This window comes from Phyllobates terribilis, unplaced genomic scaffold, assembly GCF_046119375.1.
Source record: "Phyllobates terribilis strain yellow unplaced genomic scaffold, ASM4611937v1 Scaffold_1__5_contigs__length_1240528914, whole genome shotgun sequence".
Lineage (NCBI taxonomy): Eukaryota > Metazoa > Chordata > Amphibia > Anura > Dendrobatidae > Phyllobates > Phyllobates terribilis.
In genome coordinates, this window is record NW_027362761.1 from 1,043,531,871 (window position 1) to 1,043,545,791 (window position 13,921).

At 39.3% G+C, this 13,921-nt stretch overlaps 1 protein-coding gene across 2 annotated transcripts in view; it reads right to left on the minus strand.

Moving 5' to 3' along the window:
• Positions 1-3,184: 3,184 nt before the first annotated feature.
• TMEM131L (transmembrane 131 like) overlaps positions 3,185-13,921 on the minus strand; it is a 132,901-nt gene continuing 122,164 nt past the window's right edge. For both annotated transcript variants that reach the window (XM_073645239.1, XM_073645242.1), the window contains 7 exons: positions 13,070-13,252; positions 12,236-12,314; positions 7,790-7,872; positions 6,807-6,927; positions 5,098-5,186; positions 3,946-4,118; positions 3,185-3,609 (listed from right to left, as the gene is read on the minus strand). In XM_073645239.1, coding sequence (XP_073501340.1) covers positions 3,334-3,609; positions 3,946-4,118; positions 5,098-5,186; positions 6,807-6,927; positions 7,790-7,872; positions 12,236-12,314; positions 13,070-13,252 — 1,004 coding nt within the window. In that variant the 3' untranslated portion in view covers positions 3,185-3,333. The remainder of the gene's footprint in view (positions 3,610-3,945; positions 4,119-5,097; positions 5,187-6,806; positions 6,928-7,789; positions 7,873-12,235; positions 12,315-13,069; positions 13,253-13,921) is intronic.

The following is a 13,921-nucleotide window of genomic DNA, read 5'->3' on the forward strand; positions in this document are numbered from 1 at the left end:
CGCCTGTGTGTGCCATGGCTGCCTGCACTTCCCCCGGCTCCTACAGGGTCCCGCAGTCAAGCTGGGGTTCCTGTATTGCTGCTGGTTCTCGGCTGCGGTGTGCTGGCTGGTGAGAGCTGCAGATGCTGCCGTCCAGGCCCTACCTGATGGTGTCTCAACCCAATACCCCCAGGGCGGATTAGGGAGGGTGCCGCTGTCACCGTCAGGGGGCTTTGTCCTCTCCTCAACTTCGGACCAAGACCGAGGGAATTGGGGAAGGAGGGGGGTTCTCAACTTCGAGCCTGACCCGAGGGGCCGGAGAAGGAACAGCATGGTGACTACGCCATCTCAACTTCAACTGTGCACCCCGTAGTAGGGGGCAGAGGAAGGAGCCATGCCGGGGGTCTCTTAAGAGACCCTCTTTTCTTCATCTGTAATCCCGTGCTGAAGCGAGGGATGAGTGAAGGTCTGAGGTGTGCCTCCTTGCGACACTAAGCAAAAACTGGAGTAGGCTGATGCCGTCCGGGGGTGTATACTGCAGAGGAGGAGCCACGCTTAATCTTTTTCAGATAAGCATAGTGTCGCCTCCTAGTGGACAGCAGCATAACACCCAAGGTCCTGTGTCCCCCAATGAGGAGACAGAGTAAGTTAAATGCTCATTTTTTCCTTCCACGTTTCTTCAGTTCCTGTGAAGCACCCGAAGGGTTAACAAACGTCTTGAATGTGGTTTTGAGCACCTTGAGGAGAGCAGTTTTTAGAATGGTGTCACTTTTTTGGTATTTTCTGTCATACAGATCCCTCAAAGTCACGTCAAATGTGATGTGGTCCCTAAAAAAAATGGATTTGTAAATTTTGTTGGAAAAAATGAGAAATCGCTGGTCAACTTTTAACCCTTATAACTTCCGAACAAAAAAAAATTTGGGTTCCAAAATTGTTTTGATGTAAAGTAGACATGTGGGATTTGTTATTTATTAACTATTTAGTGTGACATAACTCTCTGATTTAAGGGCATCAAAATTAAAAGTTTGAAAATTGCTACATTTTCACAATTTCCATTTTTTTCACAAGTAAACGCAAGCCTTATCAAAGAAATTTTACCACCATCATGAAGTACAATATGTCACGAAAAAACAATCTCAGAATCAGTGGGATCCTTTGAAGCGTTCCAGAGGTATTACCTCATAATGTGACACTGGTCAGAATTGTAAAATTTGGCCTGGTCATTAAGGACATAATTGGCTCCATCCTTAAGGGGTTAAAGCTGTCTAACAGTCGCAAATCATGCGCACACAGTGACTCAAACATACCATTGCAGTACGCTGCAAATACTTGGCGACACCCGAGCATGGTCGCCGAAAGGGTTAACAGAACACGCTCGCTCATCACTAGTGTGTATACTTTTTATATCCACTGTACATGAACATATAAAATAGTTTGAGGGTGAAATAATTCCCTTTAATTGGAGCCCACCTGTCAGGAATTGTGAAAGACTGAATTTTAATAAATGTGGCAAAAATGTATGTCAATTTATGACTTGAACTATATAGGTTTTGTCAATTAGGACTTACAATCATCGACAGCAGGGTTCCCCAACTCCAGTCCTCAAGGCCCACCAACTGGTCATGTTTTCAGAATTTCCTTAGTATTGCACAGGTGATGGAATTACCGAATGACCATTCGGTGGGTCTTGAGGACTGGAGTTGGGGGAACCCTGATCTATAGAACATAGATTCTCTTCAGTCTGTTTATAGCTATTGTAAAATGGGTAGATATAAAGGGTTTGATTTCCTGTACATCTGTTCATTACATGTAAATCGTGATAAAAGCTTCAGTGATTTGTCAAAACAATACAGACAACATGAATGCTTATTTTTCATTTGGAATCATTCATATGAAAAAATTAGCAAACCCTTTTCTGTATTGTGGGGAGTTTTGTCTTTTATAAAAGTTTTCTGTCATAACTGCACTCTGCTTAGTCCAAATGTTCCCAAGAGCCCAATGTGCCAATTCTTCAAACACTTGCTGTCATCAGATGATCTGGCATTAACACAATGTAATGAGGATTTTTAAAAGACTAGGTGAAAAGTACTGAGCAATACAAACCAAATAGAAACATTCTCCAAGTAAAAAAAAAACAAAATTGTATTAGCATTTCTTGCAATGGCCTTCTATTTTGGACTTTCTTTTTCTAGGTTTTATGTCTTTTCAAACAAATTTTATATTTGAATCAATATATCCTTAGCTACATTTGTCAAATAATTCAGAAAATCATTATTTGGCACCTATGACGTCCCATTGATGCCAATTTAATTGTATATTTCTCTTTATTTGTGCAAAATGTAATATTTACTACATGCTGATAATATAAACTCATCTATGCATAGTTCTTCATTTTTCTGATGAGACCATTTTATGTATTTCAAGTAAAAGTTACCAATAAATAGTAGTACAAATAAGTATTGTGATTGAATGTTTCATATTTCTCCTACTATCCAGTTTACGTTGCATACAATGCCATTTGACTTTTACATCCCTTACACAGGTACATACAGGTCTATTATGGCAAAGTTTTGTCTCAATGACAGGATTACAGAATAGCGTGATTTAATTGGCCTTTCCTAATTATCATAGCAGAAGGCTAGATTTACATTTTTTGTGAGATTTTCTGGAATCAGAGAAACATGCACTATGGCTGCAACATAGGTCAATTTAACAGATCCATGTATCACGGTCTGCATATGGATAAGCCGTTGGTGTACCGACCTGAACTTGACAATATCATAGGCATATATAAAGACTCACAAGGTTGGGTTAGAAGACCCGCAGTCAGTCCGTACATTGAGGTCGGAGTTTGGATCATGAAATATGGATGCGTGAAATCGGCCTAAGCGGTTATTCAATCCATTATGGCTATGTATACTTGCCTAAACTCTATATATTCCTACTGTAATTGCCTCAAATTCCTAGAAAACTTGCCATAAGGGTTACTAAAAGATAATACTTTACAAGTTGGGATGCAAAAAATGTCCGTGTAACCTCAACTGCCTCCAAATGGGACCAAACAACATTTAGTCCTACTCCCTAAAAGGGAACATGTGGTTCAGAGAAGAACTGAAAGTCTACTTAACTCTCATAAATCAGGCATTCTTACAAATGTTCACGATTCTGCAGTTGTGTGCAAATAAATGAAAACACAAAGCTTAAAGTCAGTAAAAAAGGAAAAAAGGATTTATTATCCATATAAAAAGTGCCAAAATATTCACCAACATCATATTCTATTCCAACACCTTGCTCAGTCTAATGACCAAAAACAGCAAGTAACACTAATCACATTTTCTTCCACTGGTATCCGGTTCACATGTTACCACAATAGCCAGAGTCTCTGGAGACAGGAAAAGTTTGATTTCTGTTAGCAGATGTCCAAATGTCCAGATTCATGTAAGCATGGAAGGGGTTGAACCTAGAAGAGTATTCCTGTTTGCACATTATTGAGTGAGTCCCAATGTGCTCGGAATGAGGAGGAGAGCCGCTCGCAGGGCAGTACCCATCATACGCATCGTTCTGTGGGGCCCAGATAGATCCAAATAGTCCTGACATGGGGGATAAACTTCTGGTGCTGGAGAGGTAAGGCTGGAATTGGAAGCACAGTCATGAGAATGTGATCGGTGGTACCAAGTGAGAACATGTGCACCACTGGCAGCCTCATTTGTGTTTCACACAACTAATTCAAAATTAATGCGAGTTATGAATAAAATGTTCCTACCTATGACATGTGAAATAATATACTACATAGAATCTGTAATTAGCACTTTTGTGTGGCACTTGGTTCTATCTTCAGGATGTCTATGGTTTTTCTGGAGCCTTTATTGTGTACACTAAAATAAACACCTTTTAAAAAAAACAAATAAAACAAACCCTAGCGCCTATTGGATTCTTCTCAGATTTTTCAAACCAACATTTACTTACAGAATTGCTGACGTAGTTTGTTGGTTCCCAGGAGCTTGGCATGGCAGGACCTGGTGGAGGTGGTGCTGGTGCTGCAGCAGGAGGATTCAAACTCCAAGTAGACTGACATTGGTCAATAAAAGCTGGACTTTGTACATCGGGACACGAAAAAGTATTGTGAAAGTTCATATTTTCTGCAGAATTAGAAAATATAGTAAACGTTAAATATCACTTCAACATCAAGAAATCCACTAGCCATCACAAAATGATGAATGTTGTCCTCAGTACTAATTCTGCTCCTGCATGGCAACATTTCAAGGCACAGGGGCTGTGTTGCAGCTCCATGAATAGGGAATGCGCCACTGTGCAGAGAGCAAGCCAAAAGCTTCACTGTCCGGGTGCCAGAGGTCCCACCACAATTTTATGGCAAAAGTTTTTCCGCTTTTTGGTCATTCTGAAGTGTTTGAAAATGGTGCTTCTAAATCAGTAAATCAGACTGAGTACATAAAGGCTAAAAACTACCGTCATTTTTATCCTGGTCTATGTAAAGACTATCATCTAAATGTCTATGTAAAGACTATCATCTAAATGAAATGAATGTTTCTCCCCATTACTAAATGTAACCTTCAATGGGTTGGTAACAAAGACACTAGATGCAAACCTGGTTTAGTTTCCTACAAATAGAGGAAGACTTCAGTTTCATTTCTCTATTAAAGCTCACTTTTCAATGTAAAATGCAACATGGGCAAAATGTTAATAAAATAGGAAGTTTCGGTTGTAGTCTTCGTGTTTGCATGCAGCAAAGATGGATATCGCAAGCGAATAAAAAAAAGAAGAAAAAAAACACTATACATGTATATAAGATACACGATTGCTACAATAAAACTGGTTTTACAGTCCGATTTGCTTAGGTTGGTTACATTTATTTATGCCTATTTCTGTGTGTGTAAAATGCAACATGGACAAAATGTTAATAAAATAGGCAGTTCCAGTTGCATGCAAACTGTAAGACTACAACTGGAACTGCCTATTTTATTAACATTTTGTCCATGTTGCATTTTACACACACAGAAATAGGCATAAATAAATGTAACCAACCTAAGCAAATCGGACTGTAAAACCAGTTTTATTGTAGCAATCGTGTATCTTTTATAGGTGTAATGTAATCTTTACCTTCGGGGTAGGCATTAAAGTCATTTAACTCTAAGGAGCCATACATGCCAGAAAACTGCCCATCACATGCTGAATTCCAATTGATGTAGCTAAAATACAAAAAAAACAATTATTAACAATAATCTATACTATATAGGATGAAATATATCCGTGCAAAACAGCAGGGAAGAGGAGATGAAAGGGGCAGCACCACACATGCTCACATGTGGCTCCATAGACATTGAATAGAGCATGGGCAGTTTCCCACTACCCAAACTTTTTTGCAGGGTAAAACCAATTTTTATTGGGGAAGGGGGGAATTTAATGGAAACATTGTAATTCAGTCATTCTTTTAGTTTTTTTAACTTTTGGTGCACCCTGTGCTATAAGTATGTTAATAATCTTATTGATGGATCAGGGTTGGCATCAAGAGAGTTAGAGACACCGTCTAGGTATTTTCTGAATACTAGGCCTATGTATCAATTCCAGATGCATATTTCTTGGCGACACTTTTTCCAGCATGCCAGTATTCATCTGTATTTAATCTCTGTTCTAACAAGTTAGCAGTAATCAGCTATGTATGATATTTTCTCCTTTACCTAACTGTGGTTCATCTTTTGCACTTCGATATGATTTGTTATACTGTCTTGGGGGAGGGGTTGGGAGGTAGGGTCGGTTTTCTTTTTTTCTGTAATTGTCCTTAAATTTCAAAATTTTCAACATTTGATTTAAAAAAATATGTTAATCCTAATGTAAGAGTCCATACAATTGTTATTAAATGTTAAATATTTGTTAGAAAAATAAATGCGACAGCATTGAGAACAATTACTTCATCTTTCTGTTGACATTACTGTATGGGGGCTTGTGTGTTTGATGGGAAAGCTTTTTGGCAGTTTTGTTTACTTTAAATGCTTTTTTTCTTAATTTAGCATTTTTTGCCCAGTAGGGGGCTAGAACCATTTCAAGCATCTGTCTGGCAAACTCCCTGGATGCCTCTGATGCTACTGACTATAGTATCTAGGAAGTTAGGGAGATGGGATTGGTGATAACTCCAATCCTGGTCGTGGCAATGGGTTGCTCATTGTACACTGCAATAAGCACCCAATGCTAATAGCACAGGTTCAGCTCCTGTTTCCAAGCCAATCAATGGATGCACTATCAGGGCCTATTGCGGTAAGAGCCGACTGTTCACTTGCTGCCTAGTATATCCTATCACTTGACAGGCGACACTGTCAGAAGATAACAAATGTTACTCCCTTTACCTGTCATGGCTGACTGTTTTCATGTGTCTGCAGTGCTTGCCTACGATACAAATGAATACACTGAAAAAAAAAGTCTCACTAATGCTTTCCTAACGTCGCTGAGCAGGAGATCACACATCTGTTTCCATTTTACGTCGATCAAAATCAGACTTTTTCTACCATTGGTCATCCATTTTGTCGGTTTTTTAAAAAATTTTAAAAAAGTCGACTGAATTTTTATTTTCTTTTGCCATATAGAAATTGAATGAAAAATGGAAGACTGATTTAAAGAGGATGTTTTCTGTTTTTCATCTGTTTCTGATGAATCCCAATAGATTTGAATGGCTTAGTTTGAGCCGCAAAAACGGATGAGAATAGACTAAGATTAACAGAACAGACTTGGACGCGTAAAAAAAACAAACAGATTTGTTAATGCATGGATGAGGAAAAAAACGGATGTGTGAATGAAGCCTACTAGACAATACACACCTATTTGGCACCGGTGGCGGATCCTGCGATACACATGGCACTGGACTCTCAAGATTATAGTTGAGATCATTCGTTAGACACACAGGCTGTGCAGACCAGACATCATCTTGTGGGTACAGACCTAAAAGTACATTGATGCGTCACTGTGTTATTTATGGTGCTGAAACAGAGTTAAATGGAGCAGAATTAAAGGGAACCTGTATAGGGAAAGACTGGTTAGTCTAGCTAAGCGGGTGGGGAGAAGCCGGTGGGGACATACCTCTATCACTAGTCACTTCAATTACTGACTGTGCTTTCAACTAATTTTCTATAAAACCCTGCAGCATTTCAGCATAAACAGATGCTTGTAATACTTATTCTGCTCGTGGTTTGGACAGCATGAATAAGCTGGCAGATTCCCCTTCATGAAATACTGCCATCAATATCTGCTAAAGGTCAAACTACAGCAACTCTTGAAAATCTCTAGAATGAAGAAGCGTCAGTGGCACCAACTTGACAATGATAGCATCTCCTAAGGAAACGTCAGAATCGTCATCTTAACAACTCTTGAAAGTAAATTCCATTAATAATTTAAATTTCTCAAATAAAACAAGGCGAGAAGACCAGTGTTTGGGACCGGATTGTCACTGCTGTGTAATCTTGAAAAGGTAGAAACAGGAGGGAGGATCTAAAAATATTTAATGTATTGTAAAATGTATTTTACTAAGTGAAGAAAAAAAAGATTAAGAATTTAGCTGCCTAATAATTGTGTCATCTATTGAGAGAAAATGTAATAAAGTCTAATTTTTCTGGGGGAAAAAAAAAAAAAAAAAAAAATCGAACAACTATACATGTAGTAGTAGGCATTAAAAAGTGTCCGTTACATATGAAGAGCAGTCTAACCACTTTCTGTAAGACCACCTTTTATCTGAACTTGCAGTTAGCATGGGCACTTTCTGGGCAAAATATATCAATGTGTAACATGGAAAGTGCAATAGTTTTACCTTTGTTTTTATCAGCTTCTGGTACTTCAGGGAAAGGTGATGATAGCATGTCAGGATAGTGAGATAAAGAGTTTATATCAGAACTGAAAATAAAAAGAAAGTATTAGGGTACGTTCCCTCGTCATGAAAATCCAGTCGGTTTTCTGATGCGTATTTGTTTGTGGAAAATTGGCTGCGTTTCACAGGTGTATGAGATTTTACGATATCGCTGTGAAAAATCTCCGCTATAATCCAACAAGAGCTGCAGCCGTTGTACGCAGCAAGTCAATGTACACTAAAGAGGTCAGTGCAAATTTCACCTGTTGCAATGCAAAAAAATGAACAGTTCTTTAACACCTCCTTTGTATTTATGGCCTGTCAGTCATGTTGTGGATATAAATGCAGGAGGTCCACAGTAAATATGTTCCATGGAAAGTACCCTAAAGGAATCCAGCACATACATACAGGTGCATCCCACTAAACTAGAATATCGTCAAAAAGTTAATTTATTTCAGTTCAATACAAAAAGTGAAACTCATATTATATAGAGTCATTACAGAGTGATCTATTTCAAGTGTTTATTTCTGTTAATGTTGATGATTATAACTTACAGTGGACTTTTTGTGTTTTCATTGTCTGTAAGCCATAATCATCAACATTAACAGAAATAAACACTTGAAATAGATCACTCTGTTTGTAATGAATCTTTCTAATATATGAGTTTCACTTTTTGTATTGAAGAACTGAAATAAATAAACTTTTTGATGATATTCTAATTTAGTGAGATACACCTGTATTTGTATGGCAGGCAGCATTTTCAGACTAGCAGAGGTAGATCCTGGCTTCAATGCAAATCTGCAACTGCCCCTCTAACCCACTATCAATTAATATTAGGATTAATGTCAATCTCGACTCACATCATGTAAAATAAAAAACAATACATTGTTACCCAAAGTCATACTTAAAATACTATTCCAGTCCATCAGACCCAATATTAAAGAAGCACACCTCCCTTCAAAGTTTTTATCCTTTTAATATATTGCAATCATCATATTATATAGCACTGTGTACTTACAATTGCTCATTTCGTCTTTCTAGCCAGTTAATTCTTCTCTTTTCCTTTAGGTCTGTGACATCACGTGATTAAAAACTGACTAGCTTAATCCTTCTAAGCTCTATGTAGAAACAGGGATCAATTTTCCCTGTATGACTCATCAGTCACTGCAAAAGTCCCCGACAGAGGGAAGAGAGAGCAGCTGGGTCAAGAGTTGGAGAGGGGAATGATAAATGCAGGGACAAGAGACTTCCTGTTTCTACATAGAGCAGAGAAAAGAATATAATTGACTGGGTACAAAGGCAAAATAAGCAATTGTAAGTACACAGTGCTATATAATATGATGATTGCAATATATTAAGAGGATAAAAACTTTGATGGGAGGAGTGCTTCTTTAAATTGATGAACTAGTCCGGTCGGCAATCTCCCTACAATGTACAGTGCTCACTATATTTCTATGGTAAGCTACAAGATAACATGGAAAATCCTAACTACACAACTATTTACATTCACCAGTGTTAAATATATCATCTCCGTTGTGAACGTCAAACCGGCTCAAACCAAAAGGTTAATTAATGAAGGACCCAAATCCTGTAAGAAAAGTTGCCTGGGAGATCTGTACTCATTGGTATTCAGAAGTCTGCAGGCACATTGCCAATACAAACAAGTCCACTAGTCTCATATTACTGGTCTGTAGAAACAAGGGAGGCCTTCATTTGGGAAAACCTACTATATACTAGGCTAATGGCTTTGTACGAAGCCAGCGGATTACTGTACGTATCAACCTACTGCAATGAAGCTGGATATGTGACTGAATTTTACCTGTAATATGTTACCCTGGCAACAAGACTAAATCTAAATAGAAGTGTTTTACGCTATATACTATGCCATATAGGTCACCGTGTGCATAGTAAATCTCCAAAAGCTTCAAGAAAGTTGTATTTCATGAAAATATACAACGTTGTAACAGTAAGGCTAGATTCACATGCATTCAGAAAAGATGAAGGTGGCACTCTCTCTCACATAATACATCTTCTTTATTTAAACTCTTTAAAACATGGAACTGGGGAAGCGGGTATCCTTAACCCTTTCGCAACCTTGGGTTTTGTCGTTTTTTGCTCCCCTTGTTCCCAGAGCCATAGCGTTTTTATTCTTTGGTCAATATGGCCGTGTGAGGGCTTATTTTTTGCGGGACAAGTTGTACTTTTCAACGCCATTACTAGTTTTACCATATCGTGTACGGGAAAACGGGAAAAAAATTCCAAGTGCGGTAAAATTGCAAAAAAAGTGCAATACCACAGTTGTTTTTTATTTATTTTTTTACCACGTTCACTGAATGCTAAAACTGACCTGCCATTCTTATTCTCCAGGTCATTATGAGTTCGTAGACACCAAACATGTATAGGTTCTTTTATATTTAAGTGGTGAAAAAAAATTCCAAAATTTGGTTTAAAAAAAAAAAAAAAGCGCCATTTTCCGAGACCTGTAGCGTCTCCATTTTTCGTGATCTGGGGCTGGGTGAGGGCTTATTTTTTGCGCGCCGGGCTGACGTTTTTATTGATAACATTTTGGGGTAGATCCGATGTTTTGATCGCCCGTTATTGCATTTTATTGCAATTTTGCGGCGACCAAAAAACGTAATTCTGGCGTTTAGAATTTTTTTCTCGTTACACCGTTTACCGATCGGATTAATTCTTTTTTTATATTGATAGATGGGGCGATTCTGAACGCGGCGATACCAAATATGTCTATGTAGGGTTTTTTTTTTATATTTTATTTTGAATGGGGTGAAAGGGGGGTGATTGAAACTTTTATATTTTTTTAATTTTTTTTATATTTTTAAAAACTTTTTTTTTTTCACTTACTGCATGCTTCAATAGTCTCCATAGGAGACTAGAAGCAGCAGTTGTCTGATCGGCTCTGCTACATACAGGGGACCAGCAGATCCCCTGCATGCAGCAGAAATGGTCCTGTGCTATGAGCGCTGACCACTAGGTGGCGCTCATAGCGACCGGATCATGACAACCACAGGTGTCTGCTGCAGACCCTGGGTTGTCATGCCCACCCATCGGTGACCCGCGATCACGTGACGGGGTCGCCGATGGGCGGGGCTTATGACGCGCAACCCGGAAGCGCGCGTTAAATGCCGCTGTCGGAGATTGACAGCGGCATTTAACATGTTAACAGCCGTGGGTGGATCGCGATTCCACCCGCGGCTGTTGCGGGCACATGTCAGCTGTAAGAATCAGCTGACATGTGCTCGGTTCAGTGAGGGCTCAGCGCAGCAGCCCTCACTGAACGGGGGGTACGCAAATGTGCGTACTAAGACGTCATGGGTTGTAAAGGGGTTAAAGGGGTTTTCCCACAAACAAAAGGTAATTTTAATCATTACATTTTTGAATAATAATAATTTCCACCATTGGATGTGTTTAAATAAAATGTGCTGAGATAATCTTATAAATGTGCCCCTGCTGTGTAATGGCTGTGTCTGACCATATCACATCTCATGCTCATGGGAGGAAACAAATGAGTATACAGACATTTCAACAAGGGATCGCAGCTGATTCTTTCTTTGAAGTAAAATATTGTTTAAAAACAGACAGGGAAATGTTTTATTTCACAAAAAGAATCATCTGCGATCCCTGCTGTAATGTCTATATACTGTTTTGCTTCATCCCCTGCCCAGGAGCTGTGGTATGATCAGAATGTGTTCTGTTCACAGTCAGACACAGCCATTACACAGGGGCACATTTATAAGATTATCTCAGCACAGAAACATTTTATTTAAACACATCCAATTGTGGAAATTATTATTATTCCAAGATCGATTGATCAAAATCAACTTTCGTTTGTGGGAAAACCCCTTTAAGAACTTTTGTCATTAAGGATACCCACTTCCTCAGTTCCATGTTTTGAAGAGTTTGAATAAAGAAGATTTTTTTGGAAAGGGTGCCACCTTCATCTTTTCTACATCTACACTCAAGAGACGCTTCCTTCAGGTACAGCACCTTGCAGCCACAGTGTCGGCCAGCTGCAAGTAGTCTCACCTGACTGCCTAATTGAATGGTGCCGATCTTTTTTTCCTTTTGTTTGTTCACGCTCATACAAAGCTCTCCACCAAGCCCTACTTCAGAGCTCGTCAGAATCCCCGAAAAACAGGATTCCAATGGGAACCAACATGGTAGACTAATTTTTTGCCCTTTTCTGAAAAAGACTAACACTGCCTGGACAGAGGCCTGTCAGCGTCTCCAACTACTCCAATGGCTTCATTAAAGTGAATGGATTAATTGAGGTTCCTACCAGAGTACTGTTTCTGAGGGGATTTTGACAGAAACCACACCGTACTGCTTGGCGGAGCACATTATATTAGCATGAATCTAGCCTAAAACAAAAGTGGTCTTCTGAAGACTTACCTTGTATTACAAATACTGTGAGACAAATTTAGTGAAATTGGGTTTTCTGAAGAGAAATTATTTTGTGCTGGAGTTTCTCCTAAAGGAAGAAGCATGATACAGTTAATAATCCTCAGACTTATAAGTATTAACAGCTATAAAAATAAAGCAATTTTAAATTGGCTGTTCTTATCTAGTTGTTTTGAGTACAAGGACGCTGTGTGCGCCGCACGGTACGGGCGAGAGGGGCGCCACACAGTGCAGGCGGGGGCACACCGTACATCACATGTACACATTATAATTAAACTGATCTTTAAAGTGGGTGTCAGCAGTTTTAAATCCTTGAAAACTGCTGACAACACAATATGGTGACCACGAGAACAATTAAAGCATACCCATGTATACTGTCTTGCAGGTAACATGACCGGGGAATCAAAGTTGAAATCTAGCGATTGCAACTGGCAAGTGGGAAATGTCTTCATGTGCAATGTCCCACCTTGTCTACACTGAACGGTACCCACCCCGTCCTCTTTGCTCATGAAGGTCCTCTTTAAATGACGACTGTAGCGTTCATTTAAGAGCCTGCTACAGCCACACTAGAGCAGTAGGGATGGGGAGCGTTAAGCTCTGGATACTTTACATAAAGAGGCCCCCCCTGAGGGTGGCATCAGGGTGCAAGGTATTTTATTAGAAAGATAGGCTGTTTTCCTACTAGAAGTTTTTTTTCAGTCATATAGGAAGATCATCAACTCACCATCAAGTAATAACAGGTCTGCTTGAGAGTGACCAGCTAAACACAAATGAATATAAAACTTTTATGGAGATCAGGGCAGAACCTGGTCATTCAAAACTTACTTGGAGGAAAGTATAGGCGATTAGAGAGGGTATTCTTCTTATCGCCATCAGAGCTGCTAGTGCTGCTCCAGCTTCCCCAGCTACCTCGGCTGGCCCGTACACTACCACGAGAGCTCCCGCACTCTGAGCTGGAGTCTGACGAAAACTTGTCTACTGATTTTGTTTTCATTATCTGATAGCAATCTAAAAATGAAGAGACAATTATTTATGATACTAGTTGGTAACATATAAGCTAGAGATACAAATATTATATGCCATTATACAAGTTATCATAAGAAAAATACCTATTGTTTAAATCAGGTTTTTGTGCTATATAGGTTACCATTTTTGGCAATTTTTTTTCAGATTACGATCTTTATTTTTAAAGCTGAGTGGATATTTCTATACATTTCAAGTGTGTCAAGACATGATCATAGAGAGGAGACCAGAAATGTCCATATAAAAGCAGATGAGACGTGCAGGGGATCAGTGGATATTTTTTTTTATTATTTTTGACCGGTCTGAGCGCCTTGCTTTTAAGAAACATTTTCATTGACTGGAAAAGAGCTATTAAAGGGGATGTTCCGTTCAGAAAATCTTGGTCCTGGGCGCAGTTTTTTCTTTTTTACATGGGCAGAGCCACTGAGCTCATCGATAGGCTGCCATGCTGTCAACGTGACATCAGCACCAAAGCCAACACCGGACACCAAGAGCAGCAGAGGAGACACAGCACTGGCCCCTGAGATGGTGAGTAAAGCGCGCGGTTTCTTTTTTTTTGGGGGGGGGGGGGGTGTTTAAGACTACACTGCATTTGGGGACCAAGATTTTCTGAAAAGGGACAATCCCTTTAACTATAGGCAATAGAGTACAATC